General features: G+C 35.0%; 1 protein-coding gene across 1 annotated transcript; it reads left to right on the top strand.

Annotated features, from left to right (window-relative positions):
- Window positions 1–1,255: 1,255 nt before the first annotated feature.
- On the top strand, window positions 1,256–25,181 carry LOC113504214 (succinate dehydrogenase cytochrome b560 subunit, mitochondrial-like). The gene is made up of 3 exons (XM_026886389.1): window positions 1,256–1,431; window positions 13,150–13,370; window positions 24,335–25,181. Exons 1-3 carry the CDS (start codon window positions 1,370–1,372, stop codon window positions 24,619–24,621), a joined length of 570 nt encoding a protein of 189 aa, XP_026742190.1. The 5' UTR covers window positions 1,256–1,369; the 3' UTR covers window positions 24,622–25,181.
- The last annotated feature ends 225 nt before the right edge of the window (window positions 25,182–25,406 follow it).

Below are 25,406 nucleotides of genomic sequence, written 5' to 3'. Positions count from 1 at the left end.
CTACTCATCAAATTAAAACACATTATTTTTGTTTGGGCATATAAATATCGATTCATCATGTATTGCTTATCATTAAGTACTACTACAATATGACGAGTCCAATACATAATGTAAAAAACACATTAAGCTGCCATATTATGAGAATCAAAGTTCGAAAGCAAACAGAACGGCAGACAATTAGATAAATGGACATGTTGAGAGAGCGTAATTACGTAATCCCTATTAACGAGACGCGATTTCACTCAGCAAAGAGTGTGACGGGGAACGGAACGGATTACAGGAAAAAACAGGCAATTAATTATCTCACCCGCTTAAGGTTTCACTTTGTTTTCCAACTGATTTAATTCATAGCGAGTTAATTTATTCATTCATGTAAAGGTCATTTTAGTAAAATGGGAGGACAATATGTGATGGGGTATTAACACAGGTATTGCATCAGGGGATTAAAACTCACGCGTGGAGAAATTGAATTGCAGCGCCGTGCCATTAGCGTGCGCGTTAAGCCGTGCGCTTTGCTTTTAAATGATAATGTAAGGACAACTAAATCAGAAAGTTTATCATATGTTTAAATGGAAGGATAAATGGAAGCGGCAAGGGGAAAGGATTGTGTTATTACGAGCGGATGTTTCGGAAACAAGTTTAAAGTAAGAGAATTCACTTGACCTGTGGGATATTACAAGGATTTTATCGCGGTTTAATTTTAGATTGTAATTCCCGACGTTCCGTTACCTTTGCAGGTATTATGGCCACGGGTATAATGAAATAAATAGTACACTCGTAACCTCCATTAGTAATAGAATAGTATAATTTATTTTTATATTCAAATGAAATAATAAAACAAACAGCACATACTCGTAATAGATTAGAAATGCTTGTGTCGACGAGGGTCTGTAACGTCCTAATGTAATTTCGATCACGGCATCTGCTGTGGGATCAATGGGATATACATACATACATACGCTCTCGTAATAATTCGATCGGAGGGCAAGTCAGACTAGACCGGAGTGAAATCAGTACTTGACGATTATACCTGTGATTACACCGCCTGTTTCTGGCTCTATTTAATAGAAAAGGAAAAATCCCCGAGATCTATTTTCGGCTAAACCGTACTTGGAACGTTTGTAATTGTGTTGAAGATTATAAGATATTTATATGATTCCCCATTGTAGTCAAGGATATCAAAACTTTTTACAGCTTATTAATATTTTCTTTTCTTATTGAAGTTAAAACCTCTGTACAAAAACATGTGTATGACGCATCGATCGCACATTTTGTTTTTAAATCCTGACAGATATTTTTTACACCCGAATGAATTTGTTACAACAAACGTATTGTTATAAAAAAACTTGTTGTATTTGATATTGTGATTATGTATTTTAGAATAATTCGAGCGAATCAACACATTTTGATTGGGTTTTGCAGACATGAGAGGTAAGTCGATTTATTATATGTATGTAATTGATTCAAAGCATTTTTGCGTCGAACGAAATATTCATAATAATATTTAGTTGCAACATTGCCTACGGAATTAATTGGGATTACAGCGGTTTGAAAAACTTTTTTGTATCCACCACTGTATGGAGGCAAGCGGCTACGTCAAACAGTGCATATGTTGGTATTCGTAAACAGACGATTGTTTGTCTCCAATGAGCGTTCTCTCTAATTGGCCAGGCATTGATAGCGTCATACCCCAAACATAGACGTGAATGCTCCAGCAGGATTTTAGCGTCTGTATCGCTGTTTCATCGCAGTTTCGGGACTCTTTGCGTTCAGTCGCTTTGCAGAAATCCGAGGTTGTTAGTGGGATGTATTTCTAATACCGATTTGCAAAGATATTTTTATTTCTTCCTTTTTCTATAAATGCTGTAGCAGGCATAGATCGTTAAAATAAAATAAAGTTGTGTTGCTAATTACAAAGCATCTTGTTCAAATTATTCAATCCTTGAGTCGTGGGGAGTTCAAATTTTATGCACAAAGAGCACCCAGACCCAGAACAAGCATTCGTCAATCACCGTATATTTAAGTACTAGTTCTACGCTGAAATCAAACCCACGGCACTTGGTCATTGGCAACGTGGGTCTCTCGACTCAAACTGTTAATTGCACTGATGTTAAATAGTCGTCATTTTGGACTCTAACGCAATATATAGGCAAGTATATTATATGAGGATATATTCATATCCTCATTGTAGGTTTAAAAATAAAGTAGCAAGTTAGACACATGATTACAGATCTCTATGAAGGTGAGATACCTCTATGCAGGCAACTAACTGTCCTAATGTATCACGGATCGGCCTACAACCTGTCAGTACCGATTATCTGCACGGATCTGTACCGAATTTAGCATTTGTCAGTGTAGGGTGACCCCTTCTAAAGTCCTGCATACTTAGCATTGGTAATTTCTTAAATACTTTGTTGCGGAAAAATAAAGAAATACTTAAACTGAATTAACATAATTGAACGAAAAGATTACGAGACATTATTCTATTATTATAGATGTTGCATTTTGCGCTATGAATACCACGCCAAACTGGCTGCTTAATTGACTACTGAGTCAATTAAGCTTCGATCCTTCAGTTGAAAATGCAATTGAAAACATAGATTTCTCATTTTTACTCTTTATCATAAAACTCAGGCTGCTATTTTTAGGCGAAAATATCTCTTCGTCATTTCAAAGACATGATAGGTACCAAGAAAGATTGCTTTTTTTGAACGTGTAGTTTTCCCGTATTTGTCGGTATCAAAAATGAGTCCTTATTTTTACCCTTTACTACAGTATCGTTCCACCTGCCTGTTTCCGCAGGTGTATAATTGGTGTGCGGCTGTGCGCGGCATCCGAATGAGTATTTGCAAAAAGCGACTCGATTGCCTCGTTTGTCGTTTCAAGCGTGCTGTGTAAAGTGTACCATCGCTTAAGCTTCTAAACGCGGCTCGTCAAACGCCGATACTCAATGTAGCTAGTTTTCTTTGACGACTGTATTTAGGTATCTGGCGGAAAAAAGCGCAAGCAACGGTACGTTTATTAAAAATTCCCAATTAAAATCCCAATATAGCGCTCACAAAACTTGTATACGGCAGGGCAGATTTAAACTGAAGTTATTTTAATAAAAACTATCGTAAACTCATATTGCAATTAACAGGAAACATAACAGATGCTTTGTTGAGTGGATTCAATAATTGGAATATGAAATATTTTTCGAAACTCAATCAGACTCACTTGAGTGTTATGATATTCATGCCGATTGCAATTAACGGAGCACACTGATAATTTTATTGAATGTGAACATGTGTATTATACGTGTAGATGTACATACTTAGGCGTAATTAATATGTCCAGTTTTAAAGTGGATAGAATGCGCCCAATCGGAATAAAACAATTCCTTTTTTTTTTATTTAAGTGCTTCACATTCACGTTTAGTGTTTAGTACTATTAATAAAAAAAAATGTAAAAGGGGTAATAATTGATATTTGAAGTTTACGTGCCGGGTGGAGTTTAACGGTTGAACCAACTGCGACGCATATTCGTCTTTCTTTCGAAGTTGATTCAGTGAATACTTTTAGGGATAAATATTAGTATGAAATTTTGCGTATTGTCGAAGGTGTTTAATGTATATAAAGACGAGCTGACCCAGCAAACGTTGTTTTGCCTAATAAATTATTTCTAATTCTATGTATATTTCATGCTACAAAAAATAAAATATATTTTTTTAGTGTGAGCAACCCTTAACACTTTGGGGTATGACAAATAGATGTTACTCGATTCTCAGACCTACTGAATACGCATATAAAATTTGGTAAAAATCGGTTTAGCCGTTTCGGAGGAGTACGGTAACTAACATCGTGACACGGGAATTTTATATATTAGATAGATAAAATATATAATTAGATTTTATGAGGCTTTTCGACTGATTTATGACGTGAAATGACTACCCCCCCCAAAACTATTTTAATTAAATGGGTTCTCTTTCCCCTTGCTTCTTGTTTTTTAATATTGCGCACATATTAGGTGTGTGCTGAAAATTTGCTTGAGATAATTTTCCATCACGATCCGATGAAATTGATATTACTCATCTAGTGTATGAAGGAACAGGAATCGTGGTTACAAGTAAGGGGCCCGGCTTGACCAGTAATAGGAGTTAAGCCCCTCTCGTCCGTGTTGGTGTGCCGATGGGCATACCGAGACCCCACCGTGCCTCGGAAATCACTGTAAAGCTCTCTACAAAAGCTGTATTCAAACATGTAGTCTGCCGAAAGTGATCAGGTTCCAGTGAGCCCGGTGTGAATGTCAAATAGACGGTATCCTTTGTCGGCGACTATGCGCAGCGTTATAAAGTGTTGTCGGTTAGGTACCTACTACGTTTGTACGGTCGCGATTTTTGTTTGAAGACCACTGTTTGCTGCCAGTATTTTGTTGGTCGTTCAATCTGGAACTACATTTCTCGGCCGATAGTAAATTAATATTATGTTCTTATTTTGGTAATTATCGTATTGATACAATATCTTCGGTCTGACGGGACTCTCAGTAAAACGATATTATTAATCTTATTATTGATTGTCGATAAGTCATTTCTGTTCTGACATCCACACTGTGAGATATTGTGTATAAATAAGCAGATAGAGTTGGTTTTCAAAATTTATAATTCAGCTAAACTGGACTGTCGAAATTTACCCAAATAATATGTGGGATGTACTGACATAGTTAGTGGCGAAAATTAATCAGTTTCGCGGTCTTCTAAAAATATTTTTTTCTTAACTATGTATTTTGTAGTGTGCTTATTAGTTAACGTCGATTCAAGCGATAGCTCTACGAAATGTTTTTCTTAGGTTATCGGGTATTTTCAAGTACTTCAGACTCACGCGCAAAGATACTCAGTCTTGAAATTTGGATTTATGGATTGCACACATGTTCGTGCTTGACCTAAGCGGGTTCGAACCTGCGGCGCGTCGCATCAACGTCTTGACGAGGTTACCCATACAATTTGGATATCCGTGCTGACAATAATGCATAATATTTAAAGTACATGGCTTTCTACTTTGTTAACATCGTATTCAATTAATAAATGATGCAACTATTTGATAAAATATTTTCAGCGTATTCCCGTAATTCGAGAATATTGTATTCACTGGAAATTGTTGCGGATTAATTACGGATAAAGTAATCCGTAGCTCGAACGAGGGGGCGTTTCCACGTAACCATTGCACTTTGTGTACGCCCACATATATTCTGTAACTCCGCCCACTATGCTTGTGTGTTGACGTCAATTTGTACTGTACTATCTATGTCGGTGTAACTCCACAAACAGGGTGTTCAGCAAACACTGCGACGCTTTGTGGGGGATGGTGGAGGGAGGTAAAAGCATTTTTTAATATTTTATACTAAAATAAGAGAAAAATTGAAACCTGCAATTGGATTTTTTATGCACAATAATCAATTAAAGTTATTAATAAAGACATACTTAGTAAACATTTTGTAAGGTGTTCTTCTAGCAGGATTTAAATACAGAATTAATAATTTACAAAAAACTTATTCCTCTTTGATAAACATTGTATTGTATTGATGATTTTGATTTTGATTGTATTACAATTGAAATAGTATCGAAGGCTTATCTGAACACTCTGTATAGTAAAATAGGATTCGTCGAAATCATTTTATCAGATGCCAATTTGCCTGTCACTGGTAAATGAGATAGAATATTCATTATCAGGCTGTCACATCCTATGAAATTAAGCTTTGAATTTAATTCGATACGCCGGTGAATTGGCATAGGTAAAATAACCTGATAAATAGTATAATATTCAATTATTGTATAACAAAACCTAGTAAACATAGAGATCTTAAAGAACTCCGTTCGCTTGCGCTCTACGAATCCGTAGCACTTGGCTACGTCGTAGCTGTATTTAGTCATTGGCCGTATTTATTTCTTTGACGCTCATTGAAAGGCATTTAGGTGTTTTACAAGCAAAAAAATGATAACGACTCTTTTTTACATATTAGTGAATAACACTTGAGTAACAATAACCGAGCGATCATTAAAATAAAGTTTTCGTTAATTTTGGTAATTGTCGCTAGATTGTGTTTTATCCATTTATTAAAGGTACATATGTTATTAAGTTAGTATTCAAGTCGTTTCGCCATAAAAGCCTAACAAATGAAACTGACATTCTCATTTACCAAAATAGATATGTATATGGCTGTATATGGCATTCTTCGTGTTTCGTTCAAACAACATTCGGTCAAAAGGCTAAATGTCGAGATAAACCTCCATACAGCTTCTACAACATAATTTAAATCCACTGTAACCTTGTAGCATACAAAACCAGGTGAAACGTCACATACAACGCAACCAATTACACCACACGGGATTTTAGCTATCAAACGATGAAAACTGCTTGTCATAATTCTCATCCCTTTAAAATAATTTTGTAAAATAATAATGAATAGACTTATTACTACTAAAAACCGTGACAAAGACTTTATCACAAAGAGGAAATACTTAACGTACTCCACAATGGAAAGTTTGGCAAGTTTAAAATAGTAGCGAAAGGAGGTGACACGGCTTACACTGTACCGGGCGAGCACAACCCGCCACGGCGCTGAATTTCAGACACTCCTGTAAAATAAATGTTTTTGTGTTTTGGGTACATTTGTACTAGCTGCAACCCGCGTCTTCGATTCTGTAGACTAGGTTTGCGATAATTTAGGTAAAAAGTAAAGAGTAATTTCTTGATTAACATTACTACCAAACGATGTAAATCATGCTACGATTAATAAGAGCGAAACAGCTACGAGTGAGTAATTGCAGGCGCTGCGTCGTCAACGTTCATATGTAGTTACTTAAAAATCAAGTATGACTGTATTCAGTTTCAAGCCGGTTCAAGTAGGTTCGATTTAGCTCGTACAACATTACCCCGTCGCGTTTTCGTTTTATAAATTTTGCATTGTTTGCTTTAACTCCCATGAACACACAATATTTAACGAAACACTTGTACCGCAGTATTTATTGATCGCATCCCGCTGTTATCGTATAATTCTTCACTTCGCATATCCAGCTCCAACAAATATGGCCGTCTATACACGTATAGACTAGCCTTCAATGCGTGCGTATAAACTCATTTTTGAAAGGGTGCGCTATAAGCCTGTATGCTGAAACGAAACGCTTGTCTGCGACCGCTCTTATTCGTTCAACAATTATGAATCTATTCTTTACATGATCTTCATAAAATGAAGCCTGACTAGTTTTTAATAAAGAAGTAATATCGTACAAAGAGTACGCCATCGATAAGACACCTTTAGGGACATCTCAGAATCCATAGAAGTGGCAATATTATGTTCCACAAAGACGGGACTAATATGCATGTGACTAGGATTTTAAGCCATATTAATATTCTGCAAGACTCTGTGAAGGAAACGAGGAACAGTATTAGTGTATACAACTATATGTATTAGTTAGAGGGTATATTCAATTTACGTATTTTGACTAAGGCTTTATTTTTTTTGGAGATCGGTCCGATCGACCCATAGTGTAGTAAGTCGTCCGTTATGGTGCATTCAAGTGAATTGTAGGATGTTAATCGTGTCCTTTAGTGTTATCCATTATTTATATCATTTCTTGAGCCTCGTATTAAGGGACGCATATTATTTTACCAAGACAGGTAATTTTAACGAAAATATTCAAGAGTAGATGATAGATTTTTATTTTCTTACAAATAGAAATCATACAAAACCCTTTTGCCGGTATTAACACCTTACATATTTTAACATAAATTCCGTACCCATCTTCAAGAAATAAAATTACCCAAATAGCGACAAAAACAAAAAAGTTCAGGGACAAAAAATCTTGAGCAATTTGTGACATTTAATTTTCGATAAATTCCTTTCTTGTTTATTTTAACAATTAAAGGTCACAACGTTTAAATATTTTAGATGTTATAACAAGGATCTTCTTCTAACCTACTTTGTTGGTACCGGTAGAATTAATTAGCGTAAAGATCACAGCATATATCATCTACAAGGGATATTCCAAGTAAAGGGAGGATCAGGTAGAGTCTACCTGAACCTCCCTTTGAGCCTAGCTCTAACGAGTAGGTAACTGGACTGAAGCTGCACAATTTCAGATAACGTGTAGAAGGGTAATATAATATTGTTGTACTAGCCAGTTGTTTATATATAAGCATTGCTATGCGATAGCTGTGATGTTGGCAGTCCAGCCAGGAACGTGTCCGTAACTAGCTCTTGTGTTATTATTATTATGTCGATCACCAAAAGCACGGAGCTCCTCCAGACTGTTTGATATCAGATATGGGCAAAATCCTTCGCATCTTGTCCCCTTGTAATATACATATATATATATATATATATAGTCGTTCCGGACGTCGGCGAAGGGGTAAAATATGATGATGCAATCTTTAGTGTAGGTACAGTCAGCGCCAAAAGTCGATGAACAGAATCAACTTTACAAAACAGCTGTTCACAATAAAATGCCATAAGTTATAGTCGCAACTAGGAAACAAAATAGAATGTACACCAGAAATTTACAAAAGTCGTTAAACACGAGTATTTCAAAAGTATCTGTGCACTAGTATTCCTAATGTCGCTGAACATCATTCTATCAAAAGTCACTAAACAGCAGATAAAACAAAATTAGGCTAACAAAGTATATTTTTAATGTTGCCGTGACTGTGTTAATGTACCTACTTTTGACGCTCATGTTGTTGAGCTACTTTTGGGACAGTGCTTGTTGTATCTATCTATATCAATAGAATTTATAACTATAAAAATGCTGGACCGATTTTGATACAATTTGAATGGAGTGACATTTAAAAACATGGATATTTAGAATTTTTTAATCGTACGTAAACGTGAAATGAACTGATACAACATGAAACGACAATTAAACACCACTTGAAAATCGAATAAACCTGAGGTTAACTAAACGCGACTGAATCAGTGATGAAAAGAGAGGCCAGAAAATTTGCCGGAAAAATTTACTAAAACATGATTTTTCATTCTCTCATATTTTTACCAAAAGTGAAACTCAATTTTTTCCATCGGAATATGAATACAATGAATCCCTTATTAGTAGTGGACATTTAAATGATGTATAATATTTTTTATTCATTATCCTTCCATGTTAAAATTTCAACTTTAAGGTTTGTAGGAAATTTGAGTGCTTATAAAATACCCAAATTAATTAATTAACGAATTCATATTACACACAAAGGCAGTCGATTGCAGATCTCCACATCCAGACAATTCTTCCTTTACAAATACTTGACACGAGTTGTTCTCAAACCTTATTTCCTCCCCAACAAATACCTGGGACTCTGTTTGTTCACCACAAGCTCATACAAAGCTAGTTTTTGAGATGACACCTAATTAACTAAAACTAATTAATAGTTAAGAGAAACCACACGGGACTTCTTTAAGGTTTTAAGGATATTTCCTGTTTTACCTATTAAGTTTGAATAGAATCGTCTAGTAATGATGACTATCGCTCTCTTACTTCGCAAAAAGAGATGGTATCGATCGCGTGCAAATTGTAATCGCCTTTATAACAGGTGCAAGGGAGAGCTCGACTGATAAGTGAGGGGTAACGTGCGTATTGCCTAACTATGTGTATGTACTCGTATGTGGGGATGCGTGGAGGATCGAATGTCAGTGATGGAGTACCAAACTAACCCTAGGTTTAGGTAAAATCTTAGGCTCTCGCTCATTATAACTTCGTAACATTTCATCATGTTAAGTGCTGCTTAATCTTTCTCACTTTTTAATTAATCATGAAAATGAAAATACGTTTCAATATATTTTGGGAAACCTAAACTTAGCCAAATACTCTATTTCACTTTTCGCTTAGGCGTAGTTATCCTTTATGACTACATTAATTATCAGATAATTTTTAACGGTTTTATTAGACAACTGGTTACCAGCACGATAGACGACTTCTACTAAATGTATCTGTGACTATAATTACACGCATCGTCAAGGGCGACGACTCGGTGTAATGTAGACTCGGCCACAGTAGCACAATTAATCACAGTTCGGTATTCGCGTGAGACAAAAATTTTGATATACCCAGTACCAATGTCTTGAAAATCACAGTTTTTTCTTAATTTTGGTTTCTTGTAAAAGATTAAGTAACCTACTGTGTGTCATAGAAATAAGCTATTTTTGGGAAAGTTAACGGGTAATATATATATTGGGAGACATGCGATAAAGAATCATAAGGAACGATAATTGGTCTTCATGATTTTTTTCTCACAGAAGCCAGATCGCTTCCGTGAAGCCATTCTCATTTATTAGCATCCATAAAGAAGCACAGAATTAAAGTAGAATTTATGAATTCAGTTTTACAGGATAAAGAATTTCTACAAAGCGAAAAGCTCAAAGATGATTTTCTAGAAACACGCCTTTTATTGAAATATTTTCATAGCAAAAAAATCACGATTGTCAGCAAAGAGTTCGATTGATGTCCGGCCATATTGAATTTACTGCGACAGAATAATGGTTAGTCGGAATCGCGGCATTCCACTATTTGCAGATATTTCGGGGAATTTTCGTTGCTTTGTTTTTGATACGAATTCGTGAAACCGGACGTTACTAGTTTATAGCTATAGCTCTGCACTTGCTGTGAGCTTGTCCGCGGTTTTTCGTTTTGCTTCGCAAAACCGGTTTATTTTGGTTTCCTTTCATGAGGTGGGGTGACACTATTGCGATGTTTTCGCTTAGCGTTTTTCATGCTTTTGTCTGCTCAGAGAAAAAGAGATTACAGAAGCAGTTAAATATAGTTTACTTAACATAAATGCTTCTTTATTAATTAAATGAATACATGCGGCTACACATTGAGAATAAGAGGGTTTTGCGCTAAATAACAAATACTTCGTATTGTTAGTAATCGTCATAACTTAATACATTTCCATATACCATGAAAAAATTACGGGAAGCATTTTGTCATCAAAAAATATTACAGTAAATATGTATTCATAACCAAATCCCAGAATCTTTTTAAATAGAAATCTAAATGCATAAAAGTTAGGTAAGGAATTTAGTAGTAGGGGCTATGATATTTTCAGACAAGCAATTAACAAAGGAAAATAGTCTTGCAGACTGCCAGTGACCCCTTAGACGGAATATTGACAAATCTTTTTTAGACGAGCGATTCAAACAAACTAGTTTGTAGGCGTCGCCGCTTCGTGAACGATCATCGAGTGCACAATGTTCACTTCCGACCCTCGTACCATCTTTCCTCTGATAATGTAGCCGCTAGACAGCGAACCCCCTTATATTAATATAGCTAGCTACGCCAGCGACTTCGGTCGCTCGGAAAAGTGACTTTATCCAGTATTTCTTGGATAAATCTTTTGAACAATTTTTCAACGTGATTCTCTTAATTGGTATAACTTTTTAATATGATTCGATTTGCATTAAACATGCCATCCTTAGCTGACTTCACTGAGCGCTCAGAAGCACAAACAAGAAAATGTAAAGAAATATTTTTATCTTCGTTATCGTTTGTAGATATCGCAATAAGCATTCTTAGAAAAAAATACCCAGGTATTTAGACTTCAATTCCACTATTTTTTTTTCAATTTTTACACATAAACTTTACGCAAAGTAATATTATAGTATTATTGTTGAACTCATCTAGCAATGTTGCTTAGTTTACGGTAATAATTTGATATAGTCCCTGCTATAGTAATGTTTGTGATGCACTATAGCCATCAATTATTTACAGTAATTAGTCATACGCGACAGATCGCGTCGCGGTCTAATGTAGCCTCAACTTTAGGGTCGGGTAATGTAAAAGTTAAATTGTCACATGTTGTTCTAAACACGGTTATATGCTTGAGGCGAACCACGTGACATATCTTGTAGTTGGTTTTGATCTACTCTTAGTAGTTTGATCTTAGCCACGCTTTTGGTTTATGTAAATATTAAGATAATATGGATCTACTTTGTCTTATCTTTGAAGAGAAAGAAGATGATAGAATTTTGATTTTTGTTCAAAACATACATCAACTAGTAAATCCAATAATGTTTGTCTACTCTCGTTGCTAAAAGACAAGGCAAAAATAACGAAGCAATCTGCATCCAAAGGCTTTGTACAAAGGCTACCTGAAGTCTCATAAGTAACATTAGTACGTTATCCAATAACGTCTGCCTCATACGATGCCTTTGTGTAATCTAACTCTTTTATCAACGTACGTAATAAAAATTCGCAGCAATAATCTCTGATGCACGTGCCTCCAATTTTGATACACGTGCCCCTTCAATTTTGATAGCTGCAGTTTTATTCTTTTATTAATATCTGCGCCTCGCTTTTGTATCCGCCTAGTTTTTTTTATCCTCGATTTACTTTCGACTTTGCATCGCATATCTCGCATGAAATTCGGGTAGATTCAGACAGGGTAGTTAAGCAGGTATACGTATCAATTTCCATGTTTTTTGCCTCCGCCCAAAATTTTCGCATTCATATGTCCGTTGAACATCAAACAAATTTGCAATTGAGTCGTCTCTATATTGGAGGTTTTGTACGAACTTGCTTCTATCTGTTTAAGGAAATGCAAATCGAATATTCACGAGTCTTTTTATTCCTTATGTCTGTTAACGGGTTGCGCCGCCGTCCGAGTCGAGATCTGAAATGTCTTTTTTGTGTTATGGGGTGGTGAGCAGTAAACACTGCAAAACTGAACATGTGTTATACCATGATGCGTACCTTTTGAAGTCCGCACATGGTATAGGTGTCTTAATTATATCGGGGGGAAATTGCTTGCTATCGTTAACGTGATTTACATTTGCTATGCAATTAAACTGTAGTGTGTGGTACCTTGATTTTTCATATGAATAATTCGTTTTACTCATACCCTATCTGGATAAGTTTAAGTTATTCACGTGCCTACAAAATGTAGGTAATGTGTCTTGGTGTAATAATAACTTAGCCTCTACACAGCAATTTTACTGTAACAGTTTACACACGCGTGTTCATTTCGCGTCTCCGCTTTGGCTCGTGGTTAAGGACTCAAGAGATCGTTGCAAAAAGTTTTAGGGAAAACCGTTACGTAAATCAAATAATTGAATTTCTCCTTATAAATTATTCTTAAACTCTATGCAGCGTGATTTCCTATATTATTTCCAATTATTTTTTATTTCCAGACTAAACCCAATACGCGTATCTCCCGGGCTGCTAGACATGGTCTGTCACAAGTCTGGCGGTGGCGGCGGCGGCCACCAGATCAAGTACATGCCGTACGTGCCCCTGTGTGACCAGGACCACGACCACAAGAACATGAGCCTCAAGAGGCCGATGTCTCCGCACCTCACAGTGTACGCGCCCACCCTGCCCGCCATGACCTCGATAGCGCAGCGAGCGACCGGTATGATATCATATGAAATAGATATGTACCGTCATTTTGAACCATTTGTTTTAGTCATCTAGGCATAGAAAAGGATTGAGTCTAATACTGTTTCTGTTTCAACCACGATTACAGTTAATATGTATTAATTACATAAGGTAAAGTGAGTTGAACCTTTCAATATTCATCATAATTTTATAGTAATAAATAGTGATAAGTTTATTTATTATTATTGCAACAGGATTTAATGTAATGTGCAATCAGTCTTAATACAAATGTTATTCGTATGAGTCATCTTTGTCACTTTTGAGGTGCCGAGTGCGTTAAGTTCAAGCTTATTTTGTTATCAATCTTGAAAATTACTGAACAACCTCTACTTTATAATTATATTTTTAATGCAAATCGTTGTGCTGTTTTAAAGCGTTCTCGCTTGGTTCTGGTCAATAGGGATCAAAGGGGCACCCCGTAGACTTTCACCGGTAGGAATTCGGCGGGCGATTTGCGCGGAGTTAAATAAGCCATTTCCGTGTTCATTATTTTCGAAATAACTTCGATCTATTTTGCATCGTTTGGAGAACATATTATGCACGGATACAATTTACTGACGCCCTTTTTATAAATCTCTTAGTTCTTTTATCAAACTCTTTATTCGATTCTATTGTAACAACTGCGGTGGCTCCCACTGGTGACTTCCTAAGTAGCGTTTGTTAAAACAGTGTCGAGTCATAAAAGACTTACACTTTGAGAAAAATATTTTTTCTCGCAAAGTTTTGACGAAAAACTTTGAGAAAAGATGTTCAGACGTTGCAGATGGTAATATTCTCACAAGACCTGAATAAATCCCTCCATTTTATTTAAACATGCACACTATTACAGGTAGGGTGTACAGAGAGGGTGGAATATTAAGCCTCGTTCGTCTTACTTAAAATTATAAAAGGCGTAAGCTCGGAATAAAACATGATCTAGACACGCTAGGTTATCCGTGTACTTCTTTATTTATTAAATTGAAACAAACTTGAATATAGTGTTAAATTAGGCGGAAGCCATGCGAGCAAACTGATCCAAATGTTTCATTTAGATTACAGACAAAAATCGAGTGTTTTAATAGTTTTGCTATAAACTTTATTATAATTGTTATCTTTTAATAGGTATATCGTTAAACGAGCAGTTTCTTTTCATGTATAACTTTAATCTCGGAAAGAGTTCCAACGATTTACATGAAATTTTGCAAAGATCAGAAGTACGGGGGTGAAACCATCTAGCTAGGATTTATTTCTGAAAATGTGTTTACGATGATAAATTTCATCAATAAATAACTTAAAATTATATTTTTAGTGGAGGACATATATCACAAATGTGTCTTTTGAGTAGTTCTAATGTTACTAGTGAATACAATTAAAGAAATTAATTTATGTGGCAAAGTATGTAATTATTTTCACAATATTTGCAAAATAAATGTGCGCGTATTAACTACATACTTCTAAATCTCACTCATTATTTTTAATGAGTCATTAGTTGTAGTAACAAATCTGTAGTTCATTATTACAATCAAAGTCAATATTTAATTAAAATGTTACATGCTTATTAGGTCTGATTACTATAATTTGAGTATTTGTACAATAACAAGAAATTTTAATTACTACTATTATTTTACAGTATACAACAAAAATAAGTTAAATTTATGACATAGATGAACATTTAAAAACTGAACATAACTATGCAAGAGGCATTATTATAACGACGATTTCTATATTTCCTAAGAAATAATTTTAAATTGGTCCTTGATGACTTTCGAAATAAAACAAAAAAATGGATTGAAAAACTAGTCTATGAGTAGACAAAAACAACGCTACACATGAAAAAGACTCAAATCTACTGACTATTTGACTCAAAATTACCAGTGTGACTAAAGCAGAGTCGCAAATTATCACAACTCCAATTAAAAATAGAACATGTCCAAAGCTCCTTCTTGAAGCACATTTTTTGCAACACGACATGACCGATACAACAACTGTTATAAACACAAATAAATTCAGCACTACAAAGAAATACATTGTCAACAAAATGGGTCCTTCTACAAAAAAATTTGGAGTCAAAAGTACACGAACAAGCCATTGATCAATAGCCGTAATTACAGAGAAAATATAAATTACGAACGTAGTTGCGATTACCTTTCCATTGCTCATTTTTCGAGTGTAAACTAACACGAGTCTCAAATAAGCTAGCAATGAAGAGAACTCTCAACAAATGATGGCTGAGTATGTAGTCCAAGTTCGGGTCGAAATTTTCACATGGTTGAAATTTTGAAAAGAACATGTGTAATGTGCCGCATAGTATCTGATTCAGGCTGACGTAATTCTGAAGCGAGCGCCATTGTGGTATGAGGCACCTAGACAGTATTATCGCCACGGTACACACTATAGACAAAACTGTACCTGACGATAGAAATATTTCACCAAAACATTGGTCCATGATCACTTAACAAATCTTTTAATTTTGATATTAGATACTTTCTGGCGTTTGGTTTCCCAAGCATTCAAGTCAAACGCACAAAGACGGCCAGACTTAATGCAAGCATTAGAGAAACACACATGGACATGCCCTTCGCATGCCGTACGCTGTGAGTTTGGCGTAGCGGTATTCAACTGGGCTATCCGTGCCGTCAGAATTCTAAATAGCAAAAGCGCCATTAATAAAAGGTGAATTCAAATGATGTTAGTCCACAATCCGAACCTATATAAAAATTGGTCATATTAATTTTGTTGTATTTTGATATCAGCTAATGAATAAAGCACTAGCTGTTGCCCGTGACTTAGTCCGCGTGATTATAATTATTTTCCTACCGAGTCATGTTAAATCTGTGATGCCTCCTAAGATATTCTCTGAAATTAATTATGTATCGCGCAGCTTTGTTCCAAATGAAACACTTTTTGCTGTCTTTATTAGTATAGATTGTTTAAATGCAATACTTTTTAAACCGTTACTAACTAACTAATCAAATGTAAATTACAAAATATATCGAACTAGCTTCTCGCACGCGGTTTCGCCCGCATCGATGTGGGTTATATCGCTATTCCAAGAGAACTCTTCAAAAGTCCGGGATGAAACTATCCTATGTTCTTTCTCAAGATCAACTCTCTCGGTACCAAATTTCATTAATATCTATTCAGTGGTTTAGACGTGAAAGCGTAACAGACAGACAGAGTTACTTTCGCATTTATAATATTAGTAGGGATTGGTCATAATTAAAACATGATATTACCTCTCAAATAATGTTACCTCTCAAAATTTAACTAACTCGTCGGGCAAATTTTATCGAATTTCTATTCGAAGGTTTGAATAAATTTGTGTTCAAACGTTTTCACAATGATTTTGCATTTATAGAATTGTTTTGGTGAGGTAGTTAAAGGAAAGCGCATGGATGAGAGTTTGTATTGATTCAAATCCATGATTTAACTTAACTAAACCAAAGTAGAGCTAGGAAATGTTTCATAATTTTCTCTTTAATGTTTCTCTTAAAGCTCGAAGAAGACGGGATTATCTCTGCTTAGTCTTAAAAGCTTTTAATTAGCATTTTGTCGTGTCTAAGAAACGCAAAATGTTTTATATTAATTATGCCTTTAAGGCAACATTTACGTGAACTTTATCTTTTCATTTAAAGAAATGTCCAAGTTTTTCTATTGTCTTTCCTTACGGCTTTCTAGTGTATAACTGTATAACTATCAACAGTCAAACGCGTTTATTATTTTTTGTCAAACGTAGACGGTTATTGGTAGATAATTTCAGACTCAACGGTCGCTACAAATTACAATGCGAATTTGTCGAGTGCTCACAGAATTAATGAATTGCCAAAGGGTTGCGCCCTCTCGCCTGCAACAGAACGAAAATGTCCAAAACAATGGGGAGATTTCAGTACTATTGTTATACTATGTTCGCTAAGTCTGCATTCATCGATAAGGGTGCCTCATTGATCAGATTGCCGGACATGATTTTGCTTTTACCACCTTCAATTCAAAGTCCGTTTTAGCTTGACACGTCACAGATAATTACAATTAAAATCTTAATTCCCGATGTGAGCGACGTGCGTGACCAACGCGTGTACGCGGAGGTGCCTTTGAACAGTGCATAGGTACTACATTATCAAAGGGGGAAATAGATTTTAACATTGACGGATTATTTCGAGTGGACTTTGATACTGGCGAACAACGGTAGCCAAATGAGTTTCGCGGGTCTATTGATGTGGTTTTCAAAACTGCATTTTCAATCGAGGGGACCGGTACGAGCGCGAGCTTTATAATTACTGCACGGAGGGAATTTGATCTTTGACTAAAATTGTTGCCAGATTAAAAAAAATACATATTTGTTATTTTACGTGTACAAATTCATTGACGTATTACGGATCGTCCTTCATCTGATTTTAATTTAATACTGTTATACGGAGACTGACTTTATTCAATTGCAAAGCATACTGCGACATTTAAATTTAAGAAAACCTTGCAACGTTTTTCTTAAGTATAATTTGCTACTGTCAAACATTGAAAACAAAATTCCCAGTCATCTTATAAAATTGAAATGTGTAATAAGCCTTTGTGATACTTCAACAATTTACACTGCTAGCAACTACAGTGTGCTATCACACAGGATTGTTTCTAAACCGGCATCAATGGAATCTCAAGATGTCGCTGTGTTTTAATTACCTACCTGCCTCTGTGTGCGATGCGCTATGAGTGCGTGTGATTGTAACATAATAGCTAAATTTGTGTGACAGAGACCCACAAACAATGTATCTAGAACAACTTAACTGTATATTTAGGGTTTTGTTTAGTAGGACGACATATTTCAATCACGCTGTAAAAGATTAAATAAATAAATTAGAAAAATATTTTAATAATAAAAAAGTGAATAATATGTCTTTGAGATAATAGGTACCATTAACGAGAAATAAAAGAATATACCTATTTCCTTATAATCTTTTCCTCTTATGAGTTATTAATAGAAATTATACTTATGATCCTATTATTGAGATAGGCTTTCGGAAATTAATTTTGTTTAATTTAAAAGTTACAATTATTTAATGTTAAACTCTATTCCAATTGTCTAATATCAAAGTTACTTCTAAATCAATAAATTAGATAGTGTGTTTTCAATATTAACATAGAAAAATATTTTTATTATCTATTACAGTCTTTTATTCGTATTTCGATATACAAATAATTTGTAAATACTCATAATGAGCGCAAGAATTCAATGTTTTTGATTTACCAAACAAGTTTCAAGTCTAAATCCATTAATCACATCTGTAGTATGTAAATTCACAAAATTCTCTTTCATAGATGGATGGTTTAAGCAAATAGTTATTTCGTAACTAAAATTTATTTCATCCTGTTCAAAAGGATCAAATTACCGACATGAATTCGAAAGCGGATAAACGAATATTACTTTATTATCTTGGGTGGTTTCAATCAGATATATTAATAAACGTGTAAGTAAGTGTTCTGAAATTGAACAGTCTGAAAACTTTACCGCTTTTCATTTAATATCATTTGGGATTCGGTAACGAAATTATAGAGTGATGGATTTTTAAATTACGTGTAGTGTAATTTAAATTATAAAATGTTCTGTAAGAAATATAGCTGAATTTATATGTTAACATATAATATAATACAGTGTAGATGTTACAGTTTAATAAGACGTCCTAATATTTCAATATTTACTACTTACAAAATTGCGAAACACCCGACGGTAAAAACCTCCCCTACAATTTTTAAAAGGCCCGACTGATTTTTATCAAACTTGTCTAAGAACTCTCGCACATAATTTACCTTTAATATAAAACACACTAATTGATTTTTGTTAGGAAGCTATGATACCACAGGTAGAGACAAATCACAGTTAGACCCGCTTACCTACAACGCGTATCTTTGCGTCAGGGGCTAAAACTTGAATGTAAAAAGCAGTATATCTATTAACAATAATTGTCAAGAGGAAGAAACGAATGTAGAGATAACAGCCGATAGACATGTATCGGAGAAGAACACATGTCGTGCGGCCCCTCAGTGAATTGAATACGATCAGGAGGGATTCGGTTGTTATTGGGTTTGAATACCGGCCCCAGCGGATATTTAAATGACCGATCGGAGCTTTTACGCGTGACATGTCCGCGGACATACAATCACTTACATATAGTGCGGAAAGAATCCCATTCATCAAATATATGCATATCGATGGTTTTTGAAAGCCTCTAATGGACTTGCAAATGAAATTTTTTAAAAGTTTTGACGCTACGAAATATTCATTAGCATGGATGTTTGCTTTTATTATTAATGCTGAATCACGTAACGTTACTCGACAACACTATCGGTAATCTCTTGCGTTTTGTTCTTATTTGTGACGGACGTGATCGTTTTTAACGTTTGCGAATTCCGATTGTACAAGCTCTCCCTATCTAGTCGAATTGCATTATGCGCTCATACGCTTTTTACGGACAGTCTTGTTTTTGCCGAAAGGGTTATTTTTATTGCAGAGAGCTGTTTAAGTGTTTTGTAAATTGGTGGTACTGTTCACATGTCTTTTGGTTCTTAAATTCTTAATCGTATCTCCGTCTTAAAGTTTAAGATTTCGCTACATATTGTGTTTTTGTGAAGTTCATAGTGTCAAAACAAGAAAAAGATAATATATGTTGACATAAAATCTGCTGTTCTTTCAATCTCTCAGTTATACCGCATTTGTTCCTAGCTCATGACCATTTGTTTTACTTTAAAAACAATGAACCCGTTCTGTACCTAAAATAACCCGTGAAAGATCAGCAAACTTCGTATGAATTTAATTTTTGTGCCTAGTGTTTGATTTTAATCTCTTCGTTCGGCACGAAAGTAAATTTGGGGTTCGCGTGGTGACATATTGTAAAACTCGTCGTTTCCAAATTGTGAACGAGAACTGTTATGGATATCGTACTGGCAGGTTTTTTGCTTTGATACGGTTCTTGTTTTTTAATTCTTCATGTAGATACAGTTCTGCAAAATCCGGTATATTCCTTTTTTGTAGACTATTGGATTCGATTTTGGTTCTGCAACGTATTGTTAATTCGAAAACCGACATGTACCTAGAAAGACTAACTAAGACCTACTTTAGAAAGTTAAAGAAGGTATTTGTCTTCTTTTATTTAAGATAGAATAAAATCTACCTGAACGCAAGGTTAATCAGAACAATTGGTCCTAATTATGAAAAAAAAGTTTCTCAAGTTGAACGTTATAAGTATTAAATGTAAACTCGGATAATTACGGTAGACTATAAATAAGGTAGATGTTTTGACGTCAAACAAATAAAAAGCTTGGGGCATTGCTTCCCCTTAAGCGCTGCATTTATGGAAATAAACGCTGAAAACCCTCGATTATTTATTTTAATCACCGATAATATGAATAGATCAAGTCCACTACGGTTGAGTTCTGAGTTTCGTTGCAAGATAATTGGCTTAACAAGCGCTACGGAGCGTCGTGTAGAAATTATTCAAATTGAATATTTCGTCCACCGACGAGACAGTTTCATAGGTTTTATTGAATTTTACGATGTCGATAGAATGATCGATGTCGTTAGATTTCCTATGCGCAGATCTGTTGCGCTTAATTGGGCGTAGTTTTTGACTGATTCTCCGGATTATCTGGTTATGTCGCCCGCCACTCTTTATCAAAGGGTTTTGTGATTTGGCACATACCGAAATCTAAAACCCCGACGATTCCCGTGTTCCCGGTTTTATTGTTCGTGATATGGAAAATGATGTGTGTATGTAATATTATGGAAGTTTCGTATCCATTAGGTTCTAGTAATAACAAAATATTAGCGTGAAATTAAGTTCTTCCTGATTTCTGGGTATGAGCATAGTTTCGTAAATTTCATAAATTTATAATGTTACTCACGGTCTCGTATGACTTCGCCTTGTGTTGGCTTTGTTAGGCAATGTTGCAAAATTTGAGTTTTAAAGTCGAGATATAGTCAATTTAGTCTTTGAAGCATAGTACTTATGATCAATTCGTAATAAATTATATGTGTTGAACGCTATCCAAAGCTAATCAGATTGACAACGCAACGCAACGCGAGGGATCTTCAGGGAGGCCTACGTCTAGTAGCAGACCTTGATAGGCTTTATTGATTGATTGACTAATTTGTTTTGGCTTGACAGAAAGAGTATTTCACTAATATTCTCAATGAAAATGTTACGATTTGCACGATTTACTTTTAGTTCCTTGAATTTGTCGGTATTGGTAATAAAATATATTACTTAGTGTAACAGCAATTGTCGTGTGATTTTTATCATTTCTTCTCAGATACAGGGAGTTGTGCGCCTTATATCCTGTTACGTCACTTGCCGTTCTAGAAAAGGTCCATTTTATTGCAACTGATCTCAAACGTGATCTGTTTCTTTTCCACTTCATGCACTCAGTGTTTCATAATAATGGTTCCAAGGAACAATCATATAGGAAGAAGGACATTTCCCTTACTTTGTTACAAATTACAGATACAGTTCTAGAAAGGATGTTAGGATCAACGATTTAATATCCGGTCTCTATAAAATTACACTCCAAGGAGCCTTTGAGAAAGTCTTTTAAAAAAGGTTGTCTTCTATTGAAACTAGTTTTTTGTTGCAGTTTCTCTTAATGTATAGGCAATCCGAGTTTAAAAAGAGTTTTGTGGCGAATTGGGCGAGACAAAATGACAAAGATGAGTCTCATAATTTTAAGGATAATTTGTACAAGTAATATGGTACTACATTTATGAATGATTTTGACTTATGAATTTTATAGTTATTAACATCTTAAAAAACATGTAGATAGGTTTAATAAATACTTTCTTGTATCTGAAATTGTGATAGTATTAAGATTAAGTAGTGTACAAGTCAAGTCAGTTTCAAATACGTGTGGGTTTCGTCTCTTAAATCCAAAGTAGCCAGACTTAGACCGACATGAGTTGACGACCAAGAAAACGACAGATGGATTGTGTTAAACACGATATGGCTGCAGAGTGTTTCTTCTGAGATGACGTCAGATAGAAAGGTGGACATGTTGCGCCGACCCCAAATAATAATTGGGATAAGGGCAGGGGAATGAATGACTTGGACGTTGAATGTTGAGAAGTGCAATTCAATATTAAAATTCTACAACTAAATTATAAAGACGCGTCACGTTGTGTTTCTGCGATGGTGTCCTAGACTACACAATCGATTTTAATCAGTTTTGCATATCCATCTTGACTGATAGGACATTTAGATATATGTAGTTATTTTTTGTTCGTTTGCGGGAAAGTCGTCCCACGGAATATACTGCCCCACTTGTGGAGAAAATAGCCTCTGATATATGGCCCATATATCAGAGAGGCTACTTAACAGAAGAATACTGCGGCTTTAGGCGTAGTGGGCTAGCCTTGTGTGTCTGGTTTATTATCGACTGCTAGGCGGTACGCAGTTTGACTACTCAGGTAGGTTTACCATAAGTATTTAATTACCCATAGCAATTGTTGGATGTCACTCAGTTTTTAATAGATTTTATTATACCGTGACCATTCTCCCTTTGTATATGTGCAACGAGGAGGGGCCATGATTGCTTAATAATAAAATATCTATGAGCAAGCTACATTAACAATATATTTTATGGAGCCGTGTTGAACACAATCAAATTTACACTTTTTCGTACGCATTTTTAGCAGTCGTTAACCATATTTTACCATATTTTTTTATCCGAATCAGAGGCAATGGAATTATAGCCGTGTCTATTTTTGTCCATAAATGCATAGTGTATATTAGAAGTCGTGACGATTGGATCGGGTGCTTTTTTCACGAGTTGTACCTAATAGTTTCTGAGTTCGACTTTTTCGTTGATTTCTAAGCGAATTCCGTCTTGCATAAGGTTTTTCCTCATAATGCCGTGGCTAGTTAAGGTTCAGGTTCTTCATTGTTGTAGGCATATTTATTTATTATTGTGTAGTTGTAAAGAAAATAAAATCGAATAAATGTATCTTGTTACTAAAATTAAAGGTGAAGAAATAATGTAAAATTGATAGTAAACAGAATTAATTTGAATATAATTAGGTTGTCAATTCATCCAAAGTTAATTAATTTGTAAAAATCTCATTAAATGCTCCACAAAAGCAAAATTGAGATTTGTGTAATAACTTCTATAAAATATCTTCTATTTAACATTATATATTATCTAAAGCTTTGCGTGATTACGCAGTTGGTGTGCTTATTGTTAAATAAAAGTGCGTCTTTTAAATGCATTCGTGTTCGCTAAGATAACCACTTAAACAAGTTGGTTATTTATGAAAATGAAAAAAAATACATATATTTTTGCCTCTATGACTGCCGGTACTGTGAAATTAGGACGCAATGTAAAAAAACAAAATAATACATTTTAAAAGAAATTTTAAATGTTTTATCAGCTTCCATCTCGAACAAAGGCATATACATAGATAGTAGTAATAATAAATAGTAGATACCCTTCAAAGACTTGTTATTAAATGACATACGGTTAAAGATCAAACAAAATTACTGTTCTGAGTTTCTCAGGTACCTAAATAAAACCTTTTTTATGTCCACTTTGAGTTCACTCAGACCGTACATAAGCAGTGTCTGTCGACATCGTCGCTTCATTTCTTTTGACCATCTCTCTTGTTTGGGCGGTCAAAATATGAAAAGTATGCTAGTCATTGTTTCGAATATACATATTTACTGAATAACACTTTAATTGATAAGATTACACTGCATAGTAAATCACAGCTTACCCTAATTTGCCTACTGTTCACCTCCACACTCTGGCTGCAGAAAATTGGCTCAAATTTGTAATTGAAAAGCTTATGTTTGCCCTTTTAGTTTCGCACATATATTATGATCGCCACATATTTAATATAATCAATGTATTGTCTACATCAGCCGTATAAAATAAAGTAATGAAATGTCATATTCATTCGATTAAATAACAGTTAATAATTGGTTTCAGGGTCGATCCTAACGTTCTACGCGTTGAGTTTGGCCTGCGGCTCGCTGTTCCTGTCCAACGGCGTCGAGACCTACGTGTCCATGATCCAGAGCCTCAACCTCGGCAGGATGACGGTACTCGTCCTCAAGATCATCCTCGGAGCACCTTTCGCCTTCCATTATTTCAACGGCATTCGATACGTCATTTGGAACACGGGAAGAATGTTAGAAATGAAACAAGTTTACGACACCAGCAAAAAAGCCATGGTGGCCGCCGCCATAATGACAGCGTTCTTTGCTTTCATCTAGGCAACACTAATGTTCTAACATCTGTATTGTAGCTCTTAAAGCAGAGTTGATGCCTTTGAAGAAGCGAGATGACGATATTTGCAGTTTAGAGCTCTCTCACGCTTCGACGACGGCAGCTGTCCTGCATTAAGAGCTAGTACAGACACTAGTACTAAAACATTTCCTAAAACATATTTTTTTTGTAATGTAACTTACGATTACGAAAATATTAGTGTTTGTGAAACTGTTTATGCTTTTCATAATCAAACAATTGATATGTAACTATTTGTTGATAACCTGAAACTGTATATCGCTAATTATGACAAAGCAAAATAGTTTTAAGACCGGTAACGTAGGTTGTAGGGGTTTTAAAGAGACGGAAATTTTGACTACATTATTTTTACATCATATTAAAATAATAGTTTGGCAGGCATTAGGATATATTTTTCAAAATTGCCTGTAATTTTAACAGAAAAAACTGATAAATAATGATAGTGATTTATGCTATAATTAATTTGGAAACTATTTTTTAATTCAAATATAATGTAAATGAATAATAAACTGTCTCAAGTATTTATCTAGTCGTGTGTTTTTTTTTGTATTCAAACACCGTTTTAGTTGATTATAACAGACGTATTAACCGTTAATATTATAATCTGTAAAGTCAAGTATATTTTGTGCGATCAGATGCCAAAACTATAAACGATACATGTATATACTTTACAGGTACTTTACACAGGTAATTACTATGCTTTCAGCCAACGTTCTTTAATAATTTTAAGTACCCAAGTTACTAAATGTTCTAC

Source organism: Trichoplusia ni, chromosome 21 (genome assembly GCF_003590095.1).
Source record: "Trichoplusia ni isolate ovarian cell line Hi5 chromosome 21, tn1, whole genome shotgun sequence".
Lineage (NCBI taxonomy): Eukaryota > Metazoa > Arthropoda > Insecta > Lepidoptera > Noctuidae > Trichoplusia > Trichoplusia ni.
This window is presented reverse-complemented; position numbering and strand designations above follow the sequence as displayed.

What these genes read in the sequence shown, in the direction of transcription:
- LOC113504214 (XM_026886389.1), top strand. Translation starts at nt 1,370, where the DNA reads ATGTATTTTAGAATAATTCGAGCGAATCAACACATTTTGATTGGGTTT. An exon ending in GGGTTTTGCAGACATGAGAG is followed by an intron (nt 1,432 to 13,149) that starts GTAAGTCGATTT and finishes TTTTATTTCCAG; the next exon opens with ACTAAACCCAATACGCGTAT. An exon ending in GATAGCGCAGCGAGCGACCG is followed by an intron (nt 13,371 to 24,334) that starts GTATGATATCAT and finishes AATTGGTTTCAG; the next exon opens with GGTCGATCCTAACGTTCTAC.